General features: G+C 57.3%; 1 protein-coding gene across 1 annotated transcript in view; it reads left to right on the top strand.

Moving 5' to 3' along the window:
* The window catches only part of scrib (scribble planar cell polarity protein), a 296,559-nt gene extending 281,822 nt beyond the window's left edge, over positions 1-14,737 (top strand). The window contains 2 exon segments of the mRNA XM_067996625.1: positions 2,001-2,052; positions 10,633-14,737. Coding sequence (XP_067852726.1) covers positions 2,001-2,052; positions 10,633-10,778 — 198 coding nt within the window. The 3' untranslated portion in view covers positions 10,779-14,737.
* The last annotated feature ends 804 nt before the right edge of the window (positions 14,738-15,541 follow it).

Raw genomic sequence — 15,541 nt, 5'->3', positions numbered from 1 at the left:
ACCGTCTTACCCTTTAATCTATTTTCCCAGTCCACTTTAATCAATTCCGCTCTCATACCATCATAGTCTCCTTTATTCAAGCTCAGTACGCTTGTTTGAGAACCAACTTTTTCACCCTCTAATTGGAGGAATGGGGCAGTCCGTCCGTGGAGAGGGGACGGGGGCAGTCCGTCCGTGGAGAGGGGACGGGGGCAGTCCGTCCGTGGAGAGGGGACGGGGGCAGTCCGTCCGTGGAGAGGGGACGGGGGCAGTCCGTCCGTGGAGAGGGGACGGGGCAGTCCGTCCGTGGAGAGGGGACGGGGGCAGTCCATCCGTGAGAGGGGACGGGGGCAGTCCGTCCGTGGAGAGGGGACGGGGCAGTCCGTCCGTGGAGAGGGGACGGGGGCAGTCCGTCCGTGGAGAGGGGACGGGGGCAGTCCGTCCGTGGTGAGGGGACGGGGGCAGTCCGTCCGTGGAGAGGGGACGGGGCAGTCCGTCCGTGGAGAGGGGACGGGGGCAGTCCGTCCGTGGAGAGGGGACGGGGGCAGTCCGTCCGTGGAGAGGGGACGGGGGCAGTCCGTCCGTGGAGAGGGGACGGGGCAGTCCGTCCGTGGAGAGGGGACGGGGGCAGTCCATCCGTGAGAGGGGACGGGGGCAGTCCGTCCGTGGAGAGGGGACGGGGCAGTCCGTCCGTGGAGAGGGGACGGGGGCAGTCCGTCCGTGGAGAGGGGACGGGGGCAGTCCGTCCGTGGTGAGGGGACGGGGGCAGTCCGTCCGTGGAGAGGGGACGGGGCAGTCCGTCCGTGGAGAGGGGACGGGGCAGTCCGTCCGTGGAGAGGGGACGGGGGCAGTCCGTCCGTGGAGAGGGGACGGGGGCAGTCCGTCTGTCTTGTCTGGCGGAGAGGGGACGGGACTGTCTGTCTGGCGGAGAGGGGACGGGACTGTCTGTCTGGCGGAGACGGGACAGTCTGTCTGGCGGAGAGGGGACAGTCTGTCTGGCGGAGAGGGGACGGGACAGTCTGTCTGGCGGAGAGGGGACGGGACAGTCTGTCTGGCGGAGAGGGGACGGGACAGTCTGTCTGGCGGAGAGGGGACGGGACAGTCTGTCTGGCGGAGAGGGGACGGGACAGTCTGTCTGGCGGAGAGGGGACGGGACAGTCTGTCTGGCGGAGAGGGGACGGGACAGTCTGTCTGGCGGAGAGGGGACGGGACAGTCTGTCTGGCGGAGAGGGGACGGGACAGTCTGTCTGGCGGAGAGGGGACGGGACAGTCTGTCTGGTGGAGAGGGGACGGGACAGTCTGTCTGGCGGAGAGGGGACGGGACAGTCTCTGGCGGAGAGGGGACGGGACAGTCTGTCTGGCGGAGAGGGGACGGGACAGTCTGTCTTGCGGAGAGCGGACTGTCTGTCTGGCGGAGAGGGGACGGGACAGTCTGTCTGATGGAGAGGGGACGGGGCAGTCCGTCTGTGTTGGTTTGGTGGAGAGGGGACGGGATTGTCTGTCTGTTGGAGGGGGGACTGGACAGTCCGTCTGTGTCGGTCTGGTGGAGAGGGGACGGGATTGTCTGTCTGTTGGAGGGGGGACTGGACAGTCCGTCTGTGTCGGTCTGGTGGAGAGGGGACGGGATTGTCTGTCTGGCGGAGAGGGGACGGGACAGTCTGTCTGATGGAGAGGGGACGGGGCAGTCCGTCTGTGTTGGTTTGGTGGAGAGGGGACGGGATTGTCTGTCTGTTGGAGGGGGGACTGGACAGTCCGTCTGTGTCGGTCTGGTGGAGAGGGGACGGGATTGTCTGTCTGTTGGAGGGGGGACTGGACAGTCCGTCTGTGTCGGTCTGGTGGAGAGGGGACGGGATTGTCTGTTGGAGGGGGGACTGGACAGTCTGTCTGTGTCGGTCTGGTGGAGAGGGGACGGGATTGTCTGTCTGGCGGAGAGGGGACGGGACAATCTGTCTGTGTCTGTCTGGTGGAGAGGACAGGGGATTGTGTAATTAATTCTCATGCTGTGCTTTTTCTTCATTTAGTCTCCAGATCTCCTGGATGAGCTGATGTACATGGATGACGGCAGCACTTCAGGTCAGTGAGACTCCTCTTGGGTCTGGTGGGGCCGGGCGATGGGCAGAGCCTGCATTTTACACCTCTGACCACCTTCAGTACGGTGCCAACCAGCAGAGTGACAGGCAGACCCACAGATTGCTCACACCGGGACTGACCCAGAGTGAGTCACTCTCACCCCCGACACACTGCTCACACCGGGACTGACCCAGAGTGAGTCACTCTCACCCCCGACACACTGCTCACACCGGGACTGACCCAGAGTGAGTCACTCTCACCCCCGACACACTGCTCACACTGGGACTGACCCAGAGTGAGTCACTCTCACCCCCGACACACTGCTCACACCGGGACTGACCCAGAGTGAGTCACTCTCACCCCCGACACACTGCTCACACCGGGACTGACCCAGAGTGAGTCACTCTCACCCCCGACACACTGCTCACACCGGGACTGACCAAGTGAGTCACTCTCACCCCCGACACACTGCTCACACCGGGACTGACCCAGAGTGAGTCACTCTCACCCCCGACACACTGCTCACACCGGGACTGACCAAGTGAGTCACTCTCACCCCCGACACACTGCTCACACTGGGACTGACCCAGAGTGAGTCACTCTCACCCCCGACACACTGCTCACACCGGGACTGACCGAGTGAGTCACTCTCACCCCCGACACACTGCTCACACCGGGACTGACCGAGTGAGTCACTCTCACCCCCGACACACTGCTCACACCGGGACTGACCGAGTGAGTCACTCTCACCCCCGACACACTGCTCACACTGGGACTGACCCAGAGTGAGTCACTCTCACCCCCGACACACTGCTCACACCGGGACTGACCCAGAGTGAGTCACTCTCACCCCCGACACACTGCTCACACTGGGACTGACCCAGAGTGAGTCACTCTCACCCCCGACACACTGCTCACACCGGGACTGACCCAGAGTGAGTCACTCTCACCCCCGACACACTGCTCACACCGGGACTGACCCAGAGTGAGTCACTCTCACCCCCGACACACTGCTCACACCGGGACTGACCCAGAGTGAGTCACTCTCACCCCCGACACACTGCTCACACCGGGACTGACCGAGTGAGTCACTCTCACCCCCGACACACTGCTCACACCGGGACTGACCGAGTGAGTCACTCTCACCCCCGACACACTGCTCACACCGGGACTGACCGAGTGAGTCACTCTCACTCCCGACACACTGCTCACACCGGGACTGACCGAGTGAGTCACTCTCACTCCCGACACACTGCTAACACTGGGACTGACCCAGAGTGAGTCACTCTCACCCCCGACACACTGCTCACACTGGGACTGACCCAGAGTGAGTCACTCTCACTCCCGACACACTGCTCACACCGGGACTGACCCAGAGTGAGTCACTCTCACCCCCGACACACTGCTCACACCGGGACTGACCCAGAGTGAGTCACTCTCACCCCCGACACACTGCTAACACTGGGACTGACCCAGAGTGAGTCACTCTCACCCCCGTCACACTGCTCACACCGGTACTGACCCAGAGTGAGTCACTCTCACCCCCGACACACTGCTCACACTGGGACTGACCCAGAGTGAGTCACTCTCACTCCCGACACACTGCTCACACCGGGACTGACCCAGAGTGAGTCACTCTCACTCCCGACACACTGCTCACACCGGGACTGACCCAGAGTGAGTCACTCTCACTCCCGACACACTGCTCACACCGGGACTGACCCAGAGTGAGTCACTCTCACCCCCGACACACTGCTCACACTGGGACTGACCCAGAGTGAGTCACTCTCACCCCCGACACACTGCTCACACTGGGACTGACCCAGAGTGAGTCACTCTCACCCCCGTCACACTGCTCACACTGGGACTGACCCAGAGTGAGTCACTCTCATCCCCGTCACACTGCTCACCTAGATGAATTAACAGCGCAGATAGATATTAACGGTTTTGATATAGTTGCGATTACGGAGACATGGCTGCAGGGTGACCAAGGATGGGAACTGAATATCCAGGGGTATTCAATATTTAGGAAGGACAGGCAAAAAGGGAAAGGAGGTGGGGTAGCGTTGTTAGTAAAGGAGGAAATCAATGCAATAGTGAGGAAGGATATTGGCTCGGTAAATCACAATGTGGAATCTGTATGGGTGGAGCTAAGAAACACCAAGGGGCAGAAAACGTTGGTGGGGGTTGTCTATAGGCCCCCAAACACTACTGGAGATGTAGGGGAGGGCATTAAACAGGAAATTAGAGACACATGCAAGAAGAGTACAACTATAATCATGGGTGAATTTGATCTACATATAGATTGGTCAAACCAAATTAGCAATAATACTGTGGGGGAGGAATTCCTGGAGTGTGTACATGATGGTTTTCCAGACCAATACGTTGAGGAACCAACGAGAGAACAGGCGTTCCTGGACTGGGTATTGTGCAATGAGAAAGGATTAATTAACAATCTTGTTGTGCGGGGTCCCTTAGGGAAGAGCAACCATAACATGATGGAATTCCTCATTAAGATGGAGATTGAAGTTGTTGAATCCGAAACTAGAGTCCTGAATCTAAATAAAGGAAATTACGAAAGTATGAGGTGTGAGTTGGCGATGATAGATTGGGGAACTTTACTAAAAAGGATGATGGTGGATAGGCAATGGCTAATATTTAAAGAACGTGTGCAGGAATTACAACAATTATTCATTCCTGTCTGGTGCAAAAATAAAACAGGAAAGATGGCTCAACCGTGCTTACAAAAGAAATTAGGGATAGTATTAGATCCAAAGTGGAGACATATAAAATTGGCAGAAAAAGCGGCAAGCCTGAGGATTGGGAGCAGTTCAGAATTCAGCAAAGGAGGACAAAGAGATTGATTAAGAGGGGAAAAATAGAGTATGAGAGTAAACTGGCAGGGAACATAAAAACTGACTGTAAAAGCTTCTATAAATATGGTAAGAGAAAAAGATTAGTGAAGACAAATGTAGGTCCCTTATAGTCAGAAATGGGGGAAATTATAATGGGGAACAAAGAAATGGCAGAACAATTAAACACATACTTTGGTTCTGTCTTCACAAAGGAGGACACAAATAACCTGCCAGAAATGTTAGGGAACCAAGGGTCTAGTGAGAGGGAGGAATTGAAGGAAACCAGTATTAGTAAAAAAAATAGTGCCAGGGAAATTAATGGGGCTAAAGGCTGACAAATCCCCAGGGCCTGATAATCTACATCCCAGAGTACTAAAGGAAGTGGCCCTGGAAATAGTGGATGCATTGGTGATCATCTTCCAAAATTCTATAGACTCTGGAACAGTTCCTACAGATTGGAGGGTGGCAAATGTAACCCCACTATTTAAAAAAGGAGGGAGAGAAAAAACAGGGAATTACAGACCAGTTAGCCTAACATCAGTAGTGGGGAAAATGCTACAGTCTATTCTAAAAGATGTGATCACAGAACACTTGGAGGGCATTAACGGGATTGGACAAAGTCAGCATGGGTTTATGAAAGGGAAATCATGCTTAACAAATCTACTGGAGTTTTTTGAGGATGTAACTAGTAGAATAGATAGGGGAGAACCAGTGGATGTGGTGTATTTGGATTTTCAGAAGGCTTTTGATAAAGTCCCACACAAGAGGTTAGTGTGCAAAATTAAAGCACATGGGATTGGAGGGAATATACTGGCATGGATTGAGAATTGGTTGACAGACAGGAAACAGAGAGTAGGAATAAATGGGTCTTTTTCGGGGTGTCAGGCAGTGATTAGTGGGGTACCGCAGGGATCAGTGCTTGGGCCCCAGCTATTCACAATATATATCAATGATTTGGATGAGGGAACTGAATGTAACATTTCCAAGTTTGCAGACAACACAAAGCTGGGGTGGAATGTGAGCTGTGAGGAGGATGCAAAGAGGCTCCAATGTGATTTAGACAAGTTGGGTGAGTGGGCAAGAACATGGCAGATGCAGTATAATGTGGATAAATGTGAGGTTATCCACTTTGGTTGTAAAAACAGAAAGGCAGATTATTATTTGAATGGTGATAGATAGGGAAAAGGGGAGGTGCAACGAGACCTGGGTGTCCTTGTACACCAGTGGCTGAAAGCGAGCATTCAGGTGCAGCAAGCAGTTGGGAAGGCGAATGGTATGTTGGCCTTCATTGCAGGACGATTTGAGTACAGGAACAGGAATGTCTTACTGCAGTTATACAGGGCCTTGGTGAGACCACATCTGGAGTATTGTGTGCAGTTTTGGTCTCCTTATCTGAGGAAGGATGTCCTTGCCATGGAGGGAGTGCAACGAAGGTTTACCAGACTGATTCCTGGGATGGCAGGACTGACGTATGAGGAGAGATTGGGTCGACTCGGCCTATATTCACTAGAGTTTAGAAGAATGAGAGGTGATCTCATCGAAACATAAAATTCGAACAGGACTAGACAGACTAGATGCAGGGAGGATGTTCCCGATGGCTGGGGAGTCCAGAACCAGGGGTCACAGTCTCAGGATACGGGGAATGCCATTTAGAAGTGAGATGAGGAGACATTTCTTCACTCAGAGGGTGGTGAACCTGTGGAATTCTCTACCACAGAAGGCAGTGGAGGCCAAGTCATTAGATGTATTCAGGAAGGAGATAGATATATTTCTTAATACTAAAGGGATCAAGGGATATGGGGAAAAAGCGGGAACAGGGTACTGAGTTAGACGATCAGCCATGATCATTTTGAATGGCGGAGCAGGCCCGAAGGGCCGAATGGCCTACTCTTGCTCCTATTTTCTGTGTTTCACACTGGGACTGACTGAGTGAGTCACTCTCACCCCCGACACACTGCTCACACCGGGACTGACCCAGAGTGAGACACTCTCACTCCCGACATACTGCTCACACCGGGACTGACCCAGAGTGAGTCACTCTCACCCCCGACACACTGCTCACACCGGGACTGACCCAGAGTGAGTCACTCTCACCCCCGACACACTGCTCACACCGGGACTGACCCAGAGTGAGACACTCTCACTCCCGACATACTGCTCACACCGGGACTGACCCAGAGTGAGTCACTCTCACCCCCGACACACTGCTCACACCGGGACTGACCCAGAGTGAGTCACTCTCACTCCCGACACACTGCTCACACCGGGACTGACCCAGAGTGAGACACTCTCACTCCCGACATACTGCTCACACTGGGACTGACTGAGTGAGTCACTCTCACCCCCGACACACTGCTCACACCGGGACTGACCCAGAGTGAGTCACTCTCACCCCCGACACACTGCTCACACCGGGACTGACCCAGAGTGAGACACTCTCACTCCCGACATACTGCTCACACCGGGACTGACCCAGAGTGAGTCACTCTCACCCCCGACACACTGCTCACACCGGGACTGACCCAGAGTGAGTCACTCTCACTCCCGACACACTGCTCACACCGGGACTGACCCAGAGTGAGACACTCTCACTCCCGACATACTGCTCACACTGGGACTGACCCAGAGTGAGTCACTCTCATCCCCGTCACACTGGTCACACCGGGACTGACCCAGAGTGAGACACTCTCACCCCCGACACACTGCTCACACTGGGACTGACCCAGAGTGAGTCACTCTCACTCCCGACATACTGCTCACACCGGGACTGACCCAGAGTGAGACACTCTCACCCCCGACACACTGCTCACACTGGGACTGACCCAGGGTAAGACACTGTCACCCCCGACACACTGCTCACACCGGGACTGACCGAGTGAGTCACTCTCACTCCCGACACACTGATCACGCTGGTAATGACCCAGAGTGAGTCACTCTCACCCCCGACACACTGCTCACACCGGGACTGACCCAGGGTGAGTCACTCCCGTTCCCTGTCACACTGGGACTGACCCAGAGTGAGTCACTCCTGGTCCCCGACGCACTGCTCACACCAGGACTGACCCTGAGTGAGTCACTCCCACCCCTGACACTCTGCTCAAACCAGGACTGACCCAGGGTAAGACACTCCCCTTCCCTGTCACACTGAGACTGACCCAGAGTGATTCACTCCCTCTCCCGACACACTGCTCATACTGGGACTGACCCCAGAGTGAGTCACTCCAGGTCCCTGTCACACAGGGACTGACCCAGAGTGAGTCACTCTCTCTCCCAACACACTGCTCACACTGGGACTGACCCAGGGGAATCACACCCACCTGCACACGGCATGGTTTGATGGCTGAGGACCGGTTTGTATCCTCCCAGTCACGGATCTCTGCTCACGGTGCTCGGACGCCCCCTGACAATCTGATGCTTCTTTTGGTTCAGGAGAATCGCTGCTTTGAGGAGCTGAGGATTGTGGTCAGGTATACGCTCTCCATTGGTGTGTGCATGTTGTGTGTGTGGTGAGACGGAGGTGGGAGGTCTGGTTGGTCTTTGATGGTTTCACCTGGACATTGCATGCAGCATGTCTGCAACACACAACTACAGCAAGTGGCAGTGGCCTCCTTGGAACAAGAGGAGGCCATTCAGCCCCTCGAGCCTGTTCCACTATCCATTAGATCTCCATCTACCCGCCTTGGTTCCATGTCCTTAATACCCTTACCCAACAAAAATGTGTGGTTCTCAGTTTTGGCTTTTTGACTCAGCTTTTTGGGGGAGAGAGTTCCAGATTTCCACTCCCCCTTTTCCTGACATCACCCCTGAACGGCCGAGCTCTAATTTTAAGGTTATGCCCCTTGTTCTCGATTCTCGCACCAGAGGAAATAGTTTCTCTCTATCGAGTCCCTTCATCAGCTTAAACATCTTGATTAGACCACCCCTTAATCTTCTATACTCAGGGAACAAAGCCTAGTCTATGCAACCTGTCCTCATAATTTACCCATTTGTTCCCCGGTATCATTCTGGTGAATCTGCGCTGCACCCCCTCCAAGGCCGATATATCCTTCCTGGGGTGCGGGGCCCAGAACTGAACCCAGTGCCTCCTGGGGACCTCACCATGGTGTTGTCCCACCTTAGCCTTGACCCTCTCCCCACACATTTTAATAACCCCACTATTGTAAAACAACACTCACAGCGAGCACTACTACGGGATATCTGTGAGTATTTAACAGCCATTATACCACACAGGAGACATCATACCACAGCTCTACCTCACCACCACCTTGCTCGACCCCTTAACTGTCTCTGATTTCTCACACTGCTTGTCCGACATCCAGTACTGGATGAGCAAAGATTTCCTCCAAATAAATATTGGGAAGACTGAAGCCATTGTCTTCAGTCCCCGTCACAAATACCGTGCCCTCGTCACTGCCTCCATCCCTCTCCCCGGCCACTGTCTGAGGGGGAACCAGACCGTTCGCAACCTTGGCGTCCTATTTGACCCTGAGATGAGCTTCTGACCCCATATCCGCTCTATCACCAAGATCGCCTCCTTCCACCTCCATAACATCGCCCGTCTCCGCCCCCGTCTCAGCTCATCTGCTGCTGAAACCCTCATCCGTGCCTTTGTTACCCCCAGACTCGACTATTCCAATGCTCTCCTGGCCGGCCTCCCATCTTCCACCCTCCGTAAATTTGAGCTCATCCAAAACTCTGCTGCCCCGTCTCCTAACTCACACCAAGTCCCGTTCTCCCATCACCCCCTGTGCTCACTGACCTACATTGGCTCCCGGTCCAGGAACCCCTCGAATTCTTATCGTCGTGTTCAAATCCCTCCATGGCCTCGGTCCTCCCGATCCCTATACCCTCCTCCAGCCTGACACCCCTCCGTCAGATGAGATGTTAAACCAACGCCCCATCGGCCTATTCATGTGTCACTATTGGAAGAGCAGTGATTTCTCCTGGTGTCCTGGCCGATATTCCTCCCTTAACCAACACCACCAAAATCAGATTAACTCATCAGTAATTGGTTTGTGAGATCTTGCTGTGTACAAAATGGCACTTGCCTACGTAACAACTCTTAATTACTTAACACTTCAAGTGATTAATTTGTTTGTGAGATGTTTTGATGACGCCTGATGTAAACATTATGCGGACAAACCTCGAGTGAACTCAATCTCTGATTCCGACCCGTTAGACTCTGGGAGCCACAGCTCAGTTACAGGGCTGGGCTCCTGCCCCCACCCTGGGGCTCCTGCCCCCGGTTACAGGGCTGGGCTCCTGCCCCCACCCTGCGGGGCTCTCGTGCCCCCACCCTGCGGGGCTCTCGTGCCCCCACCCTGCGGGGCTCTCGTGCCCCCACCCTGCGGGGCTCTCGTGCCCCCACCCTGCGGGGCTCTCGTGCCCCCACCCTGGGGCTCCTGCCCCCACCCTGCGGGGCTCTCCTGCCCCCACCCTGCGGGGCTCTCGTGGCCCCACCCTGCGGGGCTCTCGTGCCCCCACCGTGGGGCTCCTGCCCCCACCCTGCGGGGCTCTCGTGCCCCCACCCTGGGGCTCCTGCCCCCACCTTGCGGGGCTCTCGTGCCCCCACCCTGGGGCTCCTGCCCCCACCCTGGGGCTCCTGCCCCCAGTTACAGGGCTGGGCTCCTGCCCCCACCCTGCGGGGCTCTCGTACCCCCACCCTCGGGGCTCCTGTGCTCTTTGACCTTCTCTAACAGTTGCCTCTCTCTCTCTCTCTCTGTTTCAGTCGCCCGGCTCCGTGCGGACGGGAAGGAGACAGGTGACGATCTCCCGTTGCCAACACTGACGGCGCTGGGTAATGCCGCCACATACAGCCACAAGCGCCCGCTGCAGCCTCACCTGCGGAGTGCGGAGACCACCGTGCCCACGTGAGCAGAGAGCTGGTGACGGACTCGTCACTCTCCCAGCACCGAGTGCCCTCGCACGCACTTTGCATCTGACAGACTCTGTTGTTCTTTTCTGTTTTTAGGTGAATTGGATTTTAATTTCTGGCAGAGACTAATCCCGTAGGATTTTGTACTGTTTTTAACAAGGAAGTGGGGGGATGGGGGAGGGGGTTAGAGGCCCACAGCTGCCTCTCATAGTTTGATACTGGGCTGCAGATCTCTCCCCTGGCCTGGCCAGCAGGATGTGGGGGATTTTGCCGAAGTTTGGGGGTGGGGGGGTGGGTGGGTGTGTGAGGCTGCAGTCTGATCCTAGTGCTTGATAGTGGTGGCAGATTGTGCAGCTTGGGGTATAGTTTATAAACCGGACGGAGCTCAGCACGGCAGGGACAATGGGATAGGACTCGGCTCCCAGCCGATATGTCGCAGGGGAGTGGGGGGGGCGATGGAGGGAAGGGGGGGGTGGGGGGGGGCAGCATGAACTGAAAGCCCCTCAGCCAAACTTCCGACTGAGCCACGGCCCCATCATGTGGGAGGACGCAGGCCCGCGAAGGAGAGGAGAGAATCGTCGGCCGTGGGGAGTGAGGCCTGAGGAAGCTGAGAAGCGGTAATCTGAATCAACCGTGAAGAACTGCTTCCCCTCGACCTCCCCCCACTCTCTGCGCTGCGGGGGGGGTCCGGTGAGTTCGACCTGCTGCAGTCTCTTACTACGGGGCGGGGGGGGGGGTTGGGGGAGTTATGAATAACACTAATAATATATCTGGGTGGGAGGCTGCTCCGACTCTCGGGGTCAGTGCAGGATGGGTCTGTGGAGATGGGGACTGACTGCATTCAGTAACTAACAGGCAGCCCTGCCCCCCCCCTCATCGAGGGGAGGGTCTCACCAATCGAGGACGCTCGACCCGCGGGGGGGGGGGGGGCGGATCTCACTCGCTCCCTCAAGTATCGCCAGGGTCACCGGGGTTGTGACCTTCACAGACAGGTCGTTGGAATCATGGGACACGATCGTGGACTCCTCGGAGCCAATCACAGAACTTGGCCTGAGAATTGGGAATCCAGGGGGGGTGGGCCCGATACTGACCGGTGACAGGGGACCGTGGGCCCGATACTGACCGGTGACAGGGACCGTGGGCCCGATACTGACCGGTGACAGGGGGCCGTGGGCCCGATACTGACCGGTGACAGGGAGGGTGGACCCGAAACTGACCGGTGACAGGGACCGTGGGCCCGATACTGACCGGTGACAGGGACCGTGGGCCCGATACTGACCGGTGACAGGGACCGTGGGCCCGATACTGACCGGTGACGGGGGCCGTGGGCCCGATACTGACCGGTGACAGGGACCGTGGGCCCGATACTGACCGGTGACAGGGACCGTGGGCCCGAAACTGACCGGTGACAGGGACCGTGGGCCCGATACTGACCGGTGACAGGGACCGTGGGCCCGATACTGACCGGTGACAGGGACCGTGGGCCCGAAACTGACTGGTGACAGGGGGGGTGGACCCGAAACTGACCGGTGACAGGGAGGGTGGACCCGAAACTGACCGGTGACGGGGGCCGTGGGCCCGATACTGACCGGTGACAGGGACCGTGGGCCCGATACTGACCGGTGACAGGGGGGGGTGGACCCGAAACTGACCGGTGACAGGGACCGTGGGCCCGATACTGACCGGTGACGGGGGGGGGTGGACCCGAAACTGACCGGTGACGGGGGCCGTGGGCCCGATACTGACCGGTGACAGGGACCGTGGGCCCGATACTGACCGGTGACAGGGGGGGGTGGACCCGAAACTGACCGGTGACAGGGACCGTGGGCCCGATACTGACCGGTGACGGGGGGGGGTGGACCCGAAACTGACCGGTGACAGGGGGCCGTGGGCCCGATACTGACCGGTGACAGGGACCGTGGGCCCGATACTGACCGGTGACAGGGGGGGGTGGACCCGAAACTGACCGGTGACGGGGGCCGTGGGCCCGATACTGACCGGTGACAGGGGGGGTGGACCCGAAACTGACCGGTGACAGGGGGGGGTGGACCCGAAACTGACCGGTGACAGGGAGGGTGGACCCAATACTGACCAGTGACAGGGGCCGTGGGCTCTCTGTATCGGTGCCCCCCCCTCTCTCGGGGTGGGAGGGGCTCTTTGTGTATCGGGTCCCCCCTCTTCTGGGTGGGAGGGGGCTCTCTGTGTATCGGGTCCCCCATTCTCGGGGTGGGAGGGGGCTCTCTGTGTATCGGGTCCCCCATTCTCGGGGTGGGAGGGGCTCTCTCTGTATCGGGGGCCCCCCTCTCTCGGGGTGGGAGGGGCTCTCTCTGTATCGGGGGCCCCCCTCTTCTGGGTGGGAGGGGGCTCTCTGTGTATCGGGTCCCCCGTTCTCGGGATGGGAGGGGGCTCTCTGTGTATCGGGTCCCCCCTCTCTCGGGGTGGGAGGGGGCTCTCTGTGTATCGGGTCCCCTGTTCTCGGGATGGGAGGGGGCTCTCTGTGTATCGGTGACCCCCTCTCTCGGGGTGGGAGGGGGCTCTCTCTGTATCGGGTCCCCCCTCTCTCGGGGTGGGAGGGGGCTCTCTCTGTATCGGGTCCCCCCTCTCTCGGGGTGGGAGGGGGCTCTCTCTGTATCGGGGCCCCCCTCTCTCGGGGTGGGAGGGGGCTCTCTCTCTGTATCGGGTCCCCCGTTCTCGGGATGGGAGGGGGCTCTCTGTGTATCGGTGACCCCCTCTCTCGGGGTGGGAGGGGGCTCTCTCTGTATCGGGTCCCCCCTCTCTCGGGGTGGGAGGGGGCTCTCTCTGTATCGGGTCCCCCCTCTCTCGGGGTGGGAGGGGGCTCTCTCTGTATCGGGGCCCCCCTCTCTCGGGGTGGGAGGGGGCTCTCTCTCTGTATCGGGTCCCCCGTTCTCGGGATGGGAGGGGCTCTCTGTGTATCGGGTCCCCCCTCTCTCGGGGTGGGAGGGGGCTCTCTCTGTATCGGGTCCCCCCTCTCTCGGGGTGGGAGGGGGCTCTCTCTGTATCGGGGCCCCCCTCTCTCGGGGTGGGAGGGGGCTCTCTCTCTGTATCGGGTCCCCCGTTCTCGGGATGGGAGGGGCTCTCTGTGTATCGGGTCCCCCCTCTCTCGGGGTGGGAGGGGGCTCTCTCTGTATCGGGTCCCCCCTCTCTCGGGGTGGGAGGGGGCTCTCTCTGTATCGGGTCCCCCCTCTCTCGGGGTGGGAGGGGGCTCTCTCTGTATCGGGTCCCCCCTCTCTCGGGGTGGGAGGGGGCTCTCTCTGTATCGGGGCCCCCCTCTCTCGGGGTGGGAGGGGGCTCTCTGTGTATCGGGGCCCCCCTCTCTCGGGGTGGGAGGGGGCTCTCTCTGTATCGGGGCCCCCCTCTCTCGGGGTGGGAGGGGGCTCTCTCTGTATCGGGGCCCCCCTCTCTCGGGGTGGGAGGGGGCTCTCTCTGTATCGGGGCCCCCCTCTCTCGGGGTGGGAGGGGGCTCTCTCTGTATCGGGGCCCCCCTCTCTCGGAGGTATATTTGCTGATTCCTCTTTGTAGAAACCTTGTCCCAGGTCCTCGTAGGTTTGTAAGTGCTGCTAATGGGGTGAATTTGGTAGAAATTATTTGGGGGGGGGTGGGTGTGGGCGGGGCGGGGGGGTCTATATGCAGAAGGATTTTTAAAATCCCTCACCAGATGAGGATCCTGATGAATGGGTAGTCTAATAATGTTCCTCCTCTGGGTTTGATTTTGAATTGTGTAACTGGAACGGTTCTGGGAGATATCTGGGGAGAAGATCGGCCAAGATCCCTGGGGACAAGATGGAGTTCCCCGATCACTACATTGAACAAGGAGCAAGCTCACTGCTCTCCTCTGGGGCTGACAGCTCGTCTGAGACTGGAACTAGTGAATTTGTACAACCAAAGACGTATATTTTGTGCTCCAGGGTTCATTAAAGTTTACTTTTCATTTTATAAATGGCGGTGCGGTTTATCGATGGTTCGCGGAGTCTGCTCGACGCCAGCAGTGATCGCCTTTACAGATAAACAGTCGGCATCGAGGGACCTTCCACTTTCCACAGCTCTTTTCACAACCTCGGGACGTCCCAGAGCCTTTTATCATTTGTCTCAATAGAGTTCAGGAGAAATATAATCCTCCAAAAAAAACAAGAACAAACTCGCCAATAAAGCAACACCACGGGAGAATAAAGAGATAACGGTGACATTGAAACTGAAGAAAACGGCTTAAACGGAGGACAAAGACAATAAGGGAGAGGATGGGAAACGGGAAATACGAAGGGCATAGGAAAGTAAAGAACATAAGAAATAGGAGCAGGAGTTGGCCAATCGGCCCCTCAAGCCTGCTCCGCCATTCAATAAGATCATGGCTGATCTGATCCTAACCTAAAATCTAAATTCATGTCCAATTTCCTACCCGCTCCCCGTAACCCCTAATTCCCTTTACTTCTAGGAAACTGTCTATTTCTGTTTTAAATTTATTTAATGATGTCGCTTCCACAGCTTCCTGGGGCAGCAAGTTCCACAGACCTACTACCCTCTGAGTGAAGAAGTTTCTCCTCATCTCAGTTTTGAAAGAGCAGCCCCTTATTCTAAGATTATGCCCCCTAGTTCTAGTTTCACCCATCCTTGGGAACATCCTTACCGCATCCACCCGATCAAGCCCCTTCACAATCTTATATGTTTCAATAAGATCGCCTCTCGTTCTTCTGAACTCCAATGAGTAGAGTCCCAATCTACTCAACCTCTCCTCATATGTCCGCCC

The sequence above is a fragment of the Heptranchias perlo genome, chromosome 2 (assembly GCF_035084215.1).
Source record: "Heptranchias perlo isolate sHepPer1 chromosome 2, sHepPer1.hap1, whole genome shotgun sequence".
NCBI classification, from domain to species: domain Eukaryota; kingdom Metazoa; phylum Chordata; class Chondrichthyes; order Hexanchiformes; family Hexanchidae; genus Heptranchias; species Heptranchias perlo.
Note: the sequence above shows the minus strand (reverse complement) of the source record. Positions and strands in the feature narration are given on the sequence as shown.